The sequence below is a fragment of the Rhinolophus sinicus genome, chromosome 2 (genome assembly GCF_057876585.1).
Source record: "Rhinolophus sinicus isolate RSI-liver-muscle chromosome 2, RSI-T2T, whole genome shotgun sequence".
NCBI classification, from domain to species: domain Eukaryota; kingdom Metazoa; phylum Chordata; class Mammalia; order Chiroptera; family Rhinolophidae; genus Rhinolophus; species Rhinolophus sinicus.
The window spans coordinates 119,373,033-119,389,655 of NC_142502.1; the positions used below are offsets into that span (position 1 = coordinate 119,373,033).

The 16,623-nt window shown below is 37.7% G+C and overlaps 1 protein-coding gene across 1 annotated transcript in view; it reads right to left on the reverse strand.

Annotated features, from left to right (window-relative positions):
- Window positions 1–930: 930 nt before the first annotated feature.
- MRPS9 (mitochondrial ribosomal protein S9) overlaps window positions 931–16,623 on the reverse strand; it is a 57,319-nt gene continuing 41,626 nt past the window's right edge. The window contains exons 6-11 of the mRNA XM_019751696.3: window positions 11,639–11,724; window positions 10,727–10,802; window positions 8,175–8,340; window positions 7,152–7,260; window positions 3,231–3,400; window positions 931–1,204 (exon numbers count right to left, since the gene is read on the reverse strand). Coding sequence (XP_019607255.1) covers window positions 1,113–1,204; window positions 3,231–3,400; window positions 7,152–7,260; window positions 8,175–8,340; window positions 10,727–10,802; window positions 11,639–11,724 — 699 coding nt within the window. The 3' untranslated portion in view covers window positions 931–1,112. The remainder of the gene's footprint in view (window positions 1,205–3,230; window positions 3,401–7,151; window positions 7,261–8,174; window positions 8,341–10,726; window positions 10,803–11,638; window positions 11,725–16,623) is intronic.

Below are 16,623 nucleotides of genomic sequence, written 5' to 3' on the forward strand. Positions count from 1 at the left end.
TGTGGCTCCTTCCTCAGGTGCCTCTGTTGAGAGCTCCAGGGCAAAGGAGCACTTTTTCTGGTTTGGTCTCTTATACAATGGCAGTAAGTGATTACAGGCTTGGCTATTTTCATTTAGCTTGTCATTGTTTTTCTAGCTTTACTGAGATTTAATTGACAACATTATAATATATTTAAAGTGTACAATGTGATGATTTGCTATACATTGTGAAAGGAGTCCCACCAACAAGTTCATTAACAAATCTATCACTTCATACAGTTATCATTTTGTTTTTTTCTTTTTGGTGGGAACTTAAAAGTCTACCCTCTTAGCAAATTTCAATGATACAACACAGTATCATCAACCATAGTCACCATGCTGGGTATTTAGATGCTCAGAACTAATTCACCTTGTAACTGAACATTTGTACCCAACTTGGAGGGCATTATGTTATGTGAAATAAGCCAGACAGAGAAGGACAAATACTGTGTGGTATCACTTATGTGTAGAAAGTAAAAACAAGTCAAACTCAGAAACTGAGAAGAGAATGTTGGTTGCCAGGGGCTGAGGGTGGGGGAAATGGGCTCGTTGTCTTAATTGGCTACTTGGACACCTGGCAGCTCAGCCCAAAGATGCTCAACTTATTTCATTCTTCTGGACAAGGACTCCCATCTCTCAGTGTTGAAAACTGGGTTGTAATAGTCGCCATATGGGAAGACAACAGAATTGGGAGAAATGAACTCAAGTCTAACTCAATCATTAAATTAGCAATTTGGCTCTAGTGGGTCACCTGATCCTTAAGGTTGGGTCTCCCCGTCTGCAAAAGGAGGTTACTTGACTGGGTTTTGCCCAATGTTCCCTTCAGGTCTAAGAGGTCAAGATTCTATGAATTATGATGCTTTGAAAACTATCTTCTGAAAAAGTTTAAAAAATAAAGCAGCAGACGGAAGCTACACATTTTAAAAAATTATTTTTAAAAGATAGCTTTTACAAAGTAGCATTTAAAAATAAATCCTCTCACAACTCAAATGGCTGACAGTGCTGCCCTCGCCGTGGCCAGCAGACGTTTACCACGTGTCCGCCACGTGCAGCCACACGCACAGCGTCTGCTCTCCTTTCCTGTGAAAACATGCTCAGCGCTTCTTCCAGGTGAACTTCCTGCGAGCTCCCTCCTGGCCAGGCTTCTTCCGTTCTCTGACGCGTGGATCAACGGTAAGAAGTCCAGCTGCAGCACAAAAGGAGAAGGCTTTACGAACAGTGGAAACGTGCAATGCCCAGCAGAGGCGGCAGGAAAAAAATGCATGGATTTTGTAGGCATTGTTGCGAGAGAAAACACTAGAATATGTAGGCACTATTATGAGAGAAAACACTAGAGGAAAGCAACCAGGCCCATGAATGATGTATCAGCCTGACAGCAGTTTGCTTTTACTCTTTTAGGATATTTCTCTAATTTCTGAGACAAATGCCAACTACATTATTTCCTTATCCCAGGAGGACTGACTCCTTTTTGATTTTTAAACTTGTTCAACATCAGATGGAAATGCTCTTGGGTGGGCAGTCACTATTTACCACGATGGAGCTTACCTGGCACCCTCGTCATTAGACGGGAAAGTGTTAATGAAGACACGTGGCAGAGAAGACACATGTTGTCCGGTGAAACGCGAGGAAGTACACAGACACCATGTCTTAACGGTATACATGAATATACATACACATAAAATAGGACTTTCTGAACGTATTTGAGAAAAGAAACGTATTATTCTAATTTGTGTGATAATAATATCCCAGGTATTTTGTTTCAGCATCTAAAAGGTAAGTTTTACGGTTGTATTCTCAGCATAAGCAGTTTATTCTACAAGAATAAAGTCCGTTTAAGCTGGAAGCTTCCACACCCCTAACCACCAGGAACAATCAATGATGACTTCTCGGCAGCTAACGAGCTACTCCCCACACATGGCCCAGAGGAAGCACCCCAGTAGTGGCTGGAACAGGAGTATGTTAGTAAAGACCACAGATTTCAAAAATATCAGCGAGGAGAAAGCTCTTAAATTACTTTTGTGATTATGTAAACTGACCACAGTTTTTCATTGGTTTTTGTTTTTTTCTTTCATTCTTCCGACACTAGCACTTCTTTACACTGTACACAAGGCTTAAGCATTTCACTGGGGTCTTCCAATGGCCATACAGCAAAGGGAAACTTCAAATGCTTATTACATATCCAGAGCTTTTGCAATTTACTTGTACTTAAAGGGCATAGGATAGAACAGTGTTTTGAACAAAAGGCAGCCAAGACCTGTCTAAATTCTGGTCTAAATGATAAGTAATATTGCTTTATGACTTTTCAATATGCACAGTAACTCAAAATAGCAGAAATGGTAAGTACGAGCCTATCAAATTATTTTACTGACCAGATACGAATCCCACAAACTGATGAAGTTGTTTACAAGCAAATGGATTTTTAAGAGGCTTAAACAAACTAACTAGCCGAAGCCACAAGCGGCGGTTCTGTGCAGCACAGAATCAGAACCCAGCGGCTGGGGGTAGGGGTGGGGGAAGGGCGGGGACAGTGGGGTGAGGGCAAAGGAGCAGAGGGGCTGCAGGCCAGGCAGTGAATGACTGGCCCAGGCCACTGGCTCTTAGCACCACCCTCAGCACCATCTTCCCTTCACAAACAGTGTGAAGAAAATCCTCAGCGAGAAGCGCCCTGATTTATTGTAAGTGCTGGAGCATAGCCCGAAGGAAGAAACTGATGACATGGTTCATTGTCACACTGCAGAGACACCTGTATTCATGACCAGATGATGGAGTCACAAAAAAGTGAGACAATAGGACATTCCAACATCACAATGGAAAAATGGAAATCTCCAATAATTTTGGAAAGAAATACCTGAAGGGCTTCACCAGTTAATCAAATAATTATTACAACTTCTTATGACAAAACAAAAACAGCCAATTCATCTGTTAAACATGATTGAGCAGCACTTGTTAAGCTGGACAAAAGGTTATGCCTTAAGGTCAAAATAAATTTCCCCTGAGGCGGGGAGGGTCTCCCTTTTCCTTTTTCTAATTCAAGTTCACTTTGTAGAAATCAAAACTGAAAAATCATGTTATAGGTCTGGAGCATGAGAAGAGAAGCCAGCAAACTGCAATACTGCATCTTTAACTGTTTTCTCACTGATTTCAGGTAAGTAGCACAAGAACAAACACGGACGTTATGGGGACAAGTTTGCCCCTCCCACGTCAACTCATACCTTGTCGCATCCACTCGACCTCTTCCTCGGTGACAAAGCTGCACAGAGCTCTGGACATCGCCAAGCGTATGGCTCCAGCCTGCGCAGACCGACCACCCCCCGCGACCGTGCAGGTCACATCGTGTTTCCCGAGTCGGTCAAGGAAGTGAAACGGGAACATCAACTGTTCTCTAAAGCACACACATCACAAGAAATGTCGTTAAGTTCACTATAAAACACATGATTTTATAAACTGGTCACGTTCGGACCATTTATGAAAACCATACGATGTACGCCAGCGTTCATACTTCTCTATCAATTCATTATTATTACACTTTTCATACTTTCTGATCAATCCAGCACGTGAAGAAACACTGATATTTCTGATATTCAGAATGCCTTGTTGAGAGCAAGGTTTATTTCTCTTTTTCTTGGCTATAGCAATGTATTTCACTTGGATTCCTTTTATCATCATGACAACTTTGCGAGCCTTAGAAATAACATCATAAAGAAGCCTTAAAGTTGGGAAACTCCATTAATCAATGGAACCTTCTGCATTCAATGATCAGATATAGTATTAACAGGCTTTGCCAAGCAGTTATTAAATGCCATGTGGAATCACTAAATAAAGCATGCTTTGTATAATGTATATATAACGCTCATCCTGGCCGTTAGTTCTTAAAGTCACCAAAACCACATTCAACCCCCTCCTCCCCCAGGCCCCCACACACACCGAAACACATATTCCTATCACTAGCTCTCCGAGCTCCAGGACCCTGCCCCTGCCTGGTGACACACTGCACACCCCAGTCGGGAGTGCCCACAAGGTCCCGGACAGGCACTGCAGGGTTGGAGGAGGGACCTCAGACAGAATGTGGCCCTGGCCCTTCACTTGCTCAACTGAACAAGGGTTTGTTGAACACCACTTACGTGCCAGGTTCAACGTTCACCACCTCCCTTGTCGAGTACTTTGATTTTGCCTCAATATTTTTGTTGAGTTTTTATTTAGAAAAGTTGGTTGATACTGCGTTTTGCTTTGTTTGACACTGTAGCATTCTAGACCCAAAATTGAGCTTATTATATGTAACACAGTGAAGCTGAAAGATGGATACAGACAGGACCCTCAAGTGTTACTCCTTGGACTACACCAGCAAAATAATCACTCGCAGAGAGGTGTACGATACAGAACCTTCCCCAGCATATTCACTGGACTTGTAACAGTGCTGTTTCAATAGGGGTGTTGCTTCAATAGGGAAACACATCAATCTGCATTGCTTTTCTGAACAAACGTTTCAAAACCACCAAATCAAAGACAGGAATGTTATAAAAATTGTATGGTTACAAGGAATGACCATATTATCATAATAACTAAAGAAAATTTAGAGACTGATAATCTAATTCCATGACTTCCTTTTTCCAGCAAGGAAACAGAGGCTGAGATGGATTCTGTGGGATTATCACGTGTCCACGTCACAGGAGGTCTCTGCACTGCCTAACACAGTTACGTGAGTCAGGGACATAGTAATGCTACTATGAGAAGCTTTGCTCACCCACTTGCTTGGGAGTTTAAACATTTATCTGTCTTAATTCCTACAATTTTAAGATTCCCTAAGTTTCTAAAGAAACTTAGACTAAAATTCAGAAAAAAAATTCTTTTTAATTTACTGAAGCTGTATCATTGGAGTGGTCAAGATAAGAAAGAACCATTAAGAAGAGTCTGGATAAGTTGGGAAGTTGGTGTACACTGAGGTACAACACTAAATTTATAAATAGATGAAAAAATACCTAAAGGGTAATAATCAAAAGTGATTATATAGCTATAGATTTTAGTTAATCTGGACTGCAAACTGGCACATGCCAAAACAGTAATGTGACATGAAAATATTTCATAGCTCATCTTCTCTCCTCTCAGGGATCCCAGATGAAACCAAGTTAAAAAAAAAATCAAAATTATTTTGTACCTTGTTATAATAAAAGTTATTTTGGGAAAAAAATGTTATTTCTATCTTGTCTGAACGCTGCTCCTATGCCACAAATTCTATTAGCATGTAACTTGGGATAGATACAACTGCATACTCTTTTATTTTTCTATTAATTGCTTAAAATGCTAACCTTATATTATCTGCTATGTGGTTAGTGCTGTGTGAGGAATGTATTTCTTTTGTGCAGATGATCAATTAGGAATAGCTTTATTGGTTGACTGACAGAACAAAGGCCTTTCCAAATCAGGATGGTTATTAATCTTTGCGCTCCACAGGATTGGGCACATAGTAACAAGTGGTTGTTGTGTAAGTGAATGAATGAATGAATGAAAAACTTCTCATGATGCTGGGAAGGCAACATAGTCACCATTCCCAATCTGTGGTTGTGTAAAAACAGCCTAAAGAAAGGTCCCTAGAAAGATAAGTAAGCAGTTAAGCTGACTTTCGGGTAAGAGTCTTACAGATCAAGTTCAACTCCCTCTTGCCAATTAGGGAAGTGACCTTTAAGCATCGTGGCTAAGGTCACACAGCCAGGAAATAGCTAGAATCAAGATCATCTGATTGTGGGTTCGGTAATCTTCCTACAATGTCACCTCACTGCTGAATCTGTAAGCTCGCGAGTCGCTCCCGCGAGAGGAAAGGCCAGGCCACAGCTAGCACTGCTGCCTTAAGTCCCCACAACTACTTCAAGATGACGACAGATGGGGCCCATTCCCACAAAGGCCAGCCCTAGGCTTCCCAAACAGACAGGACGTTTCTTGATGATAGAAATCAATCTTAAGTAGCTATGATACCTTCACAATGCCCAGGAGAAGACTGGACTCATACATGCTCCATAGTAAATGCCGGCTGATTTCAAGATGAAGAGTAAGTTCTAAGAATGTAATTTAACTGTGAGAGCAAGCCCAAACTGAGCAGTCCCCGATGCTGAAGTTATAGGTCTCTCTGGCTTTTCATAAGGGAATAAGGGCTTATGAAAAAGATGTGAGGGTGATGGCAGAAGTTTACTTCATATTAAATGGAGTTAGAGTGGGCTACTTCTTGACACAAACACACAAATAAAATAAACATCCATTTCCTAAAGTAATTATTCTGTCCAGAAGCTTACACTACATCAGCAGGGTCCTCTTTTCCTTACACAAGCGTTGGGAGCATAAGAGCTTTGCCCCATCGACCTTAAAACCACTACACATTCGGGGAACAGGAGGAGGAACTAACCATGCAGATCTGTTACTTGTGGATAATGACAGTAACTACTGGAAAAATAACCATCTCAAGAAGAGGCCTTTGTCTGGGACGCACAGAGAGACCTAAGATGAGTATATTTAGAGGATCTGAATTGTAACATCCATTTATGACCCATGTTTATTTCTCCATGGGATAGAAAGTTCAAAAAATAAAACTGCCATATTTAGCACTGGAAACTAAGCTAAGCGTGATGAGCTCTTCTTTTCACGCATACATGGCAGGTGTCTTTGCCTGCTCAAAATATAGTATAATCGATTTCCGCTGAATAGGGAAAAACCCAAAGTGACAGAACAGACTTTTTTTAGTACTTATGAGGGCAAGTGCCAAGGCTGGTTTTTGTTGTTTTCTTTTGGGCAGACCCACCCCTAAACTGGAGAAACAGAATGTGGAAATCTACTTTTCTGACACTGGCATAGTCTGCATTTCAGAATGTAAGATACATCTGAAACAGTCAAATTCCAGTAGGATCTGATGAAAAGAGGGACATTCAATTAATGAGGAATCCTAGAGACGCTGTTTAAAAATCTGGGAAACTACACAAAAAACAGTGATAGCTTCCCTCTAGTGAGTTTGATAAATTATATTGGTCAAGAGAAATAATCATTCAGACAAATATAATCAGAAAATCACAAGCCTTAATGAACTGACCGTGATGTATTGTGCAACATATTTTCTTTAAAAACAAAAAGCAAAAGCAAACCCAGACACTAACCTGTCCTGTGTCACGGGGAAGTAAAGCAGGTAATCGGTCCCATTAACTGTTATTCTTCCACTTCCATGTTCATAAACAACTGCTTCTGCTTTCGCACTCTTTCTTTTACCTTTAAAAATATAAAATTTCTATTAGTGAACGTCTGAAAGACCAATGCTTTGAGACAGTAAAGCTACATTATTTTTTTTCCCCTGAAAAACAATATATAGCACTGCATATAGGAAATTTCTGGAACTACTACAAGTCAAACAAAAATAAAACAGGGAAACTACAGCATAATCAATGTAATAAAGCTAATTAGGAGGTAACTTTATTCTTCAATTTCATGTGAGGACCACTACAATGATTTTTAAATTAGTTTTCACAAGCAACAAAGAAATTTATATTTATTTACATTACTAAAAAAAAAAAAAAAAAAATCAACCAATTTACATAGTGTTCTTTTATAAGTATGATAAAATATAATTGATAGACATGAAAAGTAATCCTCGGGAAAGGTCACATTTCTCTGAAAACATTAGTTGAAAATGACAAAGAACTGATGTTAAATGTTTAAGAATTGCAGATATATCATTTAATTAAGTTGATTTTTAAAAGTTACACCATGTCAAATGTCTTTGTACATCCTTAGGAAAATGTGAGTGCAGACCTGAAATTTTCACGTGTTCTATAATTTTCACATCTGACATGCTGATTCACTGAGCACTTTCATTTTACATAAGACACCTTTATTACAAATATTTTATTGTTGCCACCAGTTGAAAATGTGAAAATAAAAGGACTTCACACAAATATGTGAAAATAAACAGCGTTCATATGATTGTGTCCACATTTGTTCTTGCGCCATTAGGAAGATCTGTTTTTAAAAACATCAACAGAATCTTTAAAATGAAGAAATCCAGTGTGTCTGGAGCAAAAATACACAAACAAATCAAATGAATACCAGAGAGCAAGAGGAAGGAAAAATAATTGTAGTTTCTCAATCGTCATGGAATTTATTCTCTCTCCACGGAATGTCATTACCTTCGCTCCTGCTGAAGGCCATTCCTTGCTCGTCATACTGCAAAGGTTCAATCAGCTGTTTTTTTGATTGAATGGTTACACTCCTACGAAAGCGCTGTACAAATTCTTCAGCAGCATCACACTGCAATGTCAATAATCTTTCTAGCAGCCGAATGAAATGCCCATACTGCAGACAATAAAAATTCATTAGAAGACGCAAGTGTAATTGCATTTGCTGAATTTTTTCTATTTTTATAGACTTGGTCTTTCCCATGTTGCTTTTCTTGATGAATTTTGACAGGATGACATGTCTGCACCTTCACGCAGCTTTTCAAACAGCATGCACTTGCCCTGTGGATCTTTAGTGCTCAGTCTTCTCTTTCGAGAAACAAAGAGATTTATCATTCAGAGAAAAGTCTGTTTCTCTGTATTTTGATTACATGAAATTGAGATTTAAATTCATTTCCAAAAAAAATTTAGATGATCTTCAAGTGTAATTTCTACTCTTTTATTAGAACTGTATCAAGAGGAGCTTCAGAAATAATTTTCAGTAAGTTATGTATAGTAAAATGGGAAGAGTTTGATTTTGAGAAAATGCACCTTAAAAGTGTATTTCATAATACATTTGGCAAATATATCTTTAGCTGTTCAAGCTGTGTTACTTTAATGTTTATGATTTCCTTTAAAACCGAACAATCAAGCTATTTAAAAATTCAAGAGATACTTGACTTAAAGGGCAACCTCTTGAAATAAATTATCCTTGCTACTCTGTGCATTTTTTTTAATAGTTCTCGAACATGTGATTAGAAAGTAAACAACTTGGTATTAACCCCTTAAAATTGGAAGCCAGAATAATCATTCTAAAGTGTTTATGCAGAAGGAAACAACTAATACTTGAGATCCTTAGTTAATATGGAGTGTGAAACCCAGTTTTTGATAACCTTATTTAATGTTTTTGCCAACCCTAAAAATCACACCCACCTTTGTTACCATTGCCTTTCGCATGAAAACCTGCCATTAATAATTTGAAATATATAAAAATCTCACCAGTAAGACTAAGAGGATTGCTTCATTTACTGCTTCCTGTGATGTTACGATGAAAGAGAAGACAATTTTCTAAGTAAGGGTGAGACACTTAGCTACCTATGGTACCTGGCCTGACAAAGCTCATTTGTCCCCTCCATTTATAGGCCTATGTCCTTTGTTCTCAGCTATTCTCTCACACTCTGTGACTACCGGTGAACCTACCAAGGGCTCACTGCAGGTATGACATAGCCTCGCTCAAGAACTAGGATTGCGGTCGAAGAAGTCACTGACCACCCCTGCCTCCCTCATCTGGATACCAGCCCTCAGCTGCAGCATTTCTTCTGACAGGCAGTACACTCCAAAAGTACAGAAGACACACACACATGCTTATGTTTGTTTTGTCTTCATAGCCGCACACCTATAATAAAGTCCTTGGGATGTTTTCAAAATGAAAAAAACAAATAAACAAACCTGCATTATAAAGATCAAAGCAGCCAGAAAACAGAGGCAAAAATAAAATTATGTGTTCAGTGCAGAAGCAGAAGGAGATTTTTAGATCCACGTGCAGTAATACCGACTTGGTGGGTAGGATATTAGAAATTAACTCCAGGCCTACTGCTCACTAAATGCCTGACACCTTGGTTGAGCAAACTGCAGCTTTTCCAAATCATTAATTTATCCAATATGTTAAATGAGAAATAGGGCACTTTGGGTACATGACTTAAAATCTACATGGCGGCAAGGTACTAACAATGTTAGCCACTGCCATGGAAGAAGAAAAACTCTTCTTGGAACTATTTTGAAATTTATGTACACTCAGATCTTCCAGGAATAATTTAAATTTAGAACATCAAAATATTTTAAACATCAAATTCCCTCTGATGATACTGGCATTCATTAGAACATTTAGCAAAATAAGAATCCAATTGAGACATAAAGCAGAGGTCACCAACTTTATAGGCTATGACATTCATTCACCTGTGAAAAATATGGATTCCTGGGTGGCACCCCCTAGAACGTCTAAGCTACATCATGTCTTAGGATAGTATTTTGAAACCAGCATTCCAAGTGATTCTGATACAGGTAGTCTTGCAGATTCCAAGGTGAAAAATGGTGGCCTTAGCAATACTGTACGTAAGTAAGCCAGGAAGCAGCAAAGTGTATGAAAGTAACCATGAGCTTAATTCCTTTACTATTGAACCTGTAATAGCTCCTTACACTTATTATGAGCTTATAAAATTAGCTATCTGCCTTAACTGAAGGAGATGAAAAATGACATCTGTCACGCTTCCCTAGAACGACTAGCAGAGGACACGATGGCACTTACATAAGGAGGGTCTGGAGACCAAGCATGTCACCTTCCTGACTACAGGTAAGGCCCTCTCATGGCAGAAATCAACTATAAATATGTTTTAAAAAGGAAAATTGTCTTAGAAGCACCTGCCTCTGAGGAACAGTGCTATTAAGATCCTATTACTATTAAATACAGCAATTGTCTGCATTCTTATGTCACAGGTCCCCTTAAACTAAAAAGATTAATTACTCACATCTTGCTCTGACAGTTTTTCCACTAACATTTCTTCTAGTTCCTCCTTAATCAGCCATCTGCTGGCAATCAGGTCTCTGTTAAAAATATCATATATATTCTCTTTTAAATTAACCATGCAATTAGAGTTATATCACAAAATATCCCACAGGTAGTAGTGATTCTTGATGGGTAAATACATTTTTGTATTACATAGCTGTAAAATTTCATCCAAGTAAACTATTTTTCAGACATATTATTTCATTTCCTCAATTTACTTCAGAAAAGATACCCAGTTAGCAAATGTTTTGTTTGAAGAGTTACCATGCCACTGGAACTCATTTGGTATTAAAAGCAACAAGACTTCTTAAAAATTAAAATGTCACTTGTTTTTCGTAATTTACTTCAAAGGAGATGTTGTGGTGACAAAGTTAACCTGTCAATGGGCTAAAGTACTAATAAAGTCCAAATAAAGGGCTAGGGGTAATATTCAAAGACTCGCATCTTTTGCGTTAGAAGAAATATAGGAATAATCAGGTGGAAATTGAAAACTGGCGGCTCGGGTTGATGGAGCTAATCTATTATTGTTTGCTAAATGGAAGCACAAACCTTGAAATACTCCCCCAAGTTAAAGCATGTAAAAGTTAAGTAAATGTGCAGTTATATATACAAAACTTCTAAGGATATCATACTCAAATATAATTAAATACCATTTAATATATAAATATGGAGCGAAGTAACATAAAATAACCTTAATATTTACTTCCTCTCAAACCAAAAAACCACCTCTTATTTTGACCCCTAATTTTAATGATTGATGCTGAAATACTGAACCAATATTTTAGGCTTAAGGTATGCTTAAAAAACACTAATGATAAGTGGCATGTTTTTAGTTCAAATCTTTTATATACTTTAACGCAAGAAAAGAACTTACTTGGTTTTAGGTCTTTCTGGAAACAGACCTTTGGCTCGCAACTGATTGTGATGTTTTTCTACTTCAAGTAGCTTTCCGTATGTGTCCTATGACAAAAACCCACAAAAAACAAAACATGCTAAAATAAGAGAGATGGTACATTATTACGTCTACTTTATATTTTCCCTTGAGTACCCCTCATTTCAAAAATGACCTCCTCAAATAATCCTGTTGCATAGCAGATAATACTGAAAATGATTTTTAATACTATTTCTCAAACTAAATGATGAGAGTAATTTCAATGAGAATTTAGTATCATACATACATTAACTGATTTTTAAATAACTGAATTTTAAACAACTCTCTAAGAATCAACTCCAGTGAAGTTGGTAAAAATAGACCAAAGCTACAAACTATTTATTTTCCTTAGTGTCCCACCAACAGGAATAAAAATTTTCCTTAGAGGGGCAGCCAGATGGCTCAGTTGGAGTGTGAGCTCTGAGCAACAGGGTTGCTGGTTCGATTCCCACATGGGCCAGTGAGCTGCACCTTCCACAACTAAAGACAACGAGCTACCGCTGAGCCTCCAGAGGGGAAGCTGGATGGCTCAGTTGGTTAGAGTGTGAGCTCTCAACAACAAGGTTGCTGGTTCAATTCCCCCCTGGGATGGTGGGATGCGCCCCCTGCAACCAAAGATTGAAAATGGCAACTGGACTTGGAGCTGAGCTGCGCCCTTCACAACTAGATTGAAGGACAACTTGGAGCTGATGGACCCGGGAGAAACACACTGTGCCCCAACATTCCCCAATAAAATTTATTAAAAAAAAAAAAAAAGTTTCTCTCATTTCATTAAAAAAAAAATTTTATTTTCCTTAGGAAAAAAAAGCTTAATTTATATAGCAATACACACTTTAAATTTAGAGAATTAATCAGTAAAAGTTATGGTATTTACAGCTGAACTACTTATCTAATATTTAGTATTTACATAATATTTAAGTCCTCACTATGTAGTTTGTATCTTAAAAACAATTTTCTATTATACTTATTTTTCATTATATGATTCCTTTTGTTAGTTTACTTTCTAAGAAACTCTGTGGATGCATGTCACTTGTTAAACTGTAATGCAAGTAGGGGAAATGTTCCATTTTGCTAAAACTTGGCAATAAAGGTTATCAATGAAATACATTCTCCAGGAAATGAGTTTACAACAAGCAGAATAACATAACTGTCACCCAGTTTTTTGTTTGAGCAAACTTAAGTGTTTGAAGACTCACACCCAATACGCATATTCCTTTAGGTTTATAATTTACACATAACCTATCATACTAATACCGAATGAACAAACAGGCATTTTCAAAAGATTAGAGATGATAGAAATGGCATTTTTTCGAAACAAAACCTCATAGATATAGACAATGGTTTACTGGTTACCAGAGGGTAAGGGGGGGAGGAGGATGGTAGATGAGGGTGAACAGGATCTAATATACGGTGATGGAAGGAGAACCTGGGTGGTGAACACACACAGTGATGTATAGATGATGTAATACAGAATTGTACACCTGAAATCTATGTAATTTTACTAACCATTGTCACCCCAATAAATTTTAATTAAAAAAAAAAAAAAAAGAAATGACATTCTTTCATGTTCATCATGACACCTTCCAGTATCATTAGCTGATGTTGGAAGATACAAGTTGTTACTGATAGACCATGTTCATCCATATCTCAAAATCGTCTTAATCATTTCACGTTGGAGGGTGGGAAACTCCTTACAGGCTCTGATTAGACTGCTGCATTACACCAGTGATGCTGGGAAAGAGTCTTTTCTAACAGAAGTGTCCTTTTGCCAGTGTCTTTGTATTTAGAGGTGCCTGCATTTTATTATTATTGTCATTCTGCCACCTCTTTTTAAGGAATCCATTTCTCTCATGGGAAAAAGGCTAAAAGAGAAAAATAAAGGAAAGAAACAAGGATGTATAAAGATTGGGCCTCTGAGTTTCATAACTATAGGTGAGAAAAGGCTGTACTCAGTAGGCTGAGACTTCTCAGTGATAAGATTACAGAAGTTCATTTCTCATGGCTGCGGGACTAAGAGTGTTTGTTTTGTTGTTCAGTAAGGGAAGTAGAATTCATAGCTGAGTAGAGACCAAGAAAAGAAGCAGAAAGAAAAAGAAGAGAAGCAGCAGTTAGAAGCAGTAAAACTGGGGCTGAACTACAAATTCTAACAGTGGACACGAGTATTTCAAACAAAGGGAAACAATCCAGCTCAGGAGTTCTAAAGGTAAGTTCCTAGAGCAGCAGCACAGCTTCCATACCTAAAACTGGGTAGAAATCTAAATTCTCAGGCCCCACACCAGATTTTCTGAAAAGGAACCTCTGGGCTGGGCCCAGTGATCTGTTAACGATGTGCACTAAAGTTTGGATCTATGTGGTGGAACTATGGAGAGCCTTGTTCATCACGATAGCAAAGGGACAGATTCAGTTAATTCCATTCTAGTGTCCATATAAAGGATAACTATCCCTACAGCCATATCTGAAGCACAAATCCAGCAGCTGTAGCAGCAGAAGAATGGACCTGACAGTTTAAAACAAACAACTCTCCACCCTAAGGAAAGCAAGAACTGATGTGAACCACCCACATATAGAACACATACCTGCTATTGCACTCAAAATAAAACTTTACAGTTTGTCTTCCAAGAATTGGTAAGCTTCATTTTATTTTTCTGGTCAGGGTATTTTTCACTCATTGCGAAAGGCTCAGATAGTGGGTTGTGACCCCAACTGAACAATATATGAGAGAAATTTCTATGCACCTCTTTCTAGAAAGCAATTCTCAAGTGCTTTGAACAGGTAAAATAAAGGAAAAGATCCCACACACTGATTCCTACCCTACTTGTGTAAGTGGGTGCAGACACAGTGCAAACAGCATCTCTGTGCACCCAGCACGGGCCCATCGGCAGGCAGGACTCCAGCCAGAGTGCTATATCTGGGGACCCTGGGGACAGGACAGTGCCAAGTTCTCAGCTGGTCTGCTCCAGAGTCTTCAGCTTCTGAGAGCGTAAGTCAGAGACGATGTATACCTCAAATCTAGCCAAGAAAATATGAACCCAAGAGAATACCAACAACCGTAATAGGATACCCTCCCCTGCTTATAAGGGTCTACTTAATTGTCTGGAATAACCAAGGCAACTAAAATAAAAGTAACTCACCTGCTTCATAGTTAAGTTTCAAGTCAAACTCTGGGCTGCTAAATTCACCATCATTTTCCAGTGACTGTTGGGCAATGTTTACTTTATGTCTGTATTTTTCTTAAAATTTTCTTTTACTATGCTATTATCATCCAGTGTTATATTTAGCTCCATATTATTTTATCAATAGTGCAAGTAACATAATCAGAAAAAATGTGGAACATGAGGAAACAACCCATGAATAGTACATGTCAAATTCCAAACATGGCAAATTCTATTTATTTATGACAAATGTTTACACTTTGATGACTGTAATCCACCAAATTACATAATGCTCATTAAGCCACCCCATACACTTCTTTAAATAAAATATATGTAAACTACTTAGCACAGTGCCTGACCTATACTTATGGTCAAGAAATGACAGCAGGGATGAGGGATGGCATTCAAGAGTCAAATAATTGAGAAATGATTTTATTGGTGTATCATTTCTATTTTTGTTTCTCTTCTACACAATAAAACCACTCTTGAGATTCTATCGTGGTTTCTCAGAAACAACAGTTCCCTGCAAAGTAGATTCTATAGCTTCAACTCCCTGAAGAGATGTGTACTAATTTACATCCAAGAATCCTTGAGGGTATAAAATATGCCAGGAACTGTCAACATCACAGATTATCAGTGGTAGCTTCTGTTATATTGTTAAGTTTCCGCTTAATTTTTAAGGGACACTAGAGAATTAGTATGACCCACCTACACTAAGTTTATATACTGTATTTAATGGTATAATTTTCAAATATGACAGGAATAACCCAGATGTGAAATGCTGAATCATTAATCACAGCTATGATTAATATTTCATAAAATCAAAGCAAGCCTATCCACCCCTCGTGTCATCAGATTTCCATAATGTATGAGTCAAATTTAGAAGGTGCCTAATTTGAAAATACCAGATGCTCAGGTTGCAGAAAAGAAGTGCTTAAACTAAACCCTTCCAAGAGTGTGGGCAATATGATTTTTGGTCTAAAAATCTGATTGTAGTTTTCTAAAATCTGTTTTGGTTATATTAATCATGTGGAAATTCCAATTTTAGGAAGGGTAAACAAATAACATCTCTTGGGAGAGTGGTATAGGAAAAGGCAACTGTATTTTGATATGCGAATACACAATAACATACTAATAGTTATTAACATCTTAGATACTAGTTCATTCAATAACAGAAAAATAACTGACTTAAAATATGTTTTTTTTTAAATAAAAGAATCACAGAAAATCAATTTCCTACATAACAATCTTCTCAATCTTCTGGCTATTGGCATATACAAAATCAAGTGAAATAAATGTAAATATAATCCATCTATCAGGGTTTCTGCTATTTATCTAAAGTTCCAAGTGATACTTCTGTTGTAGATCCTTGCTATCTCTTTGTAAATACAATATACTATATAGTTAATACATCATATAATGTTAGTCAACATAAAAACGGAAAGTCTCATATATAGGTCATATAGAAAAGTACTCTGTGAAAGTGCACACCCAGGAGTAATTACATAAAAGCGCTTGTAACTCAGACACCATTTATTTTTACTACTCAAATTAAAGCTCCACCATATACTATAATAACAATTATACCATTATAAAGAAGTAATCTGATTAAAACAACAGAGGCAGTAAGTTGAATCAGCTTTTAAAAAATAATTTTCCTAATTGTTACATTTAGAACATGCAAGATATACAATGGTAATTATTCCTATGTGAGGAAAATGTATATTAAAGGTACTTCTGGAACAGCTATTTCTACTGCTGAATTAATTACTGAAT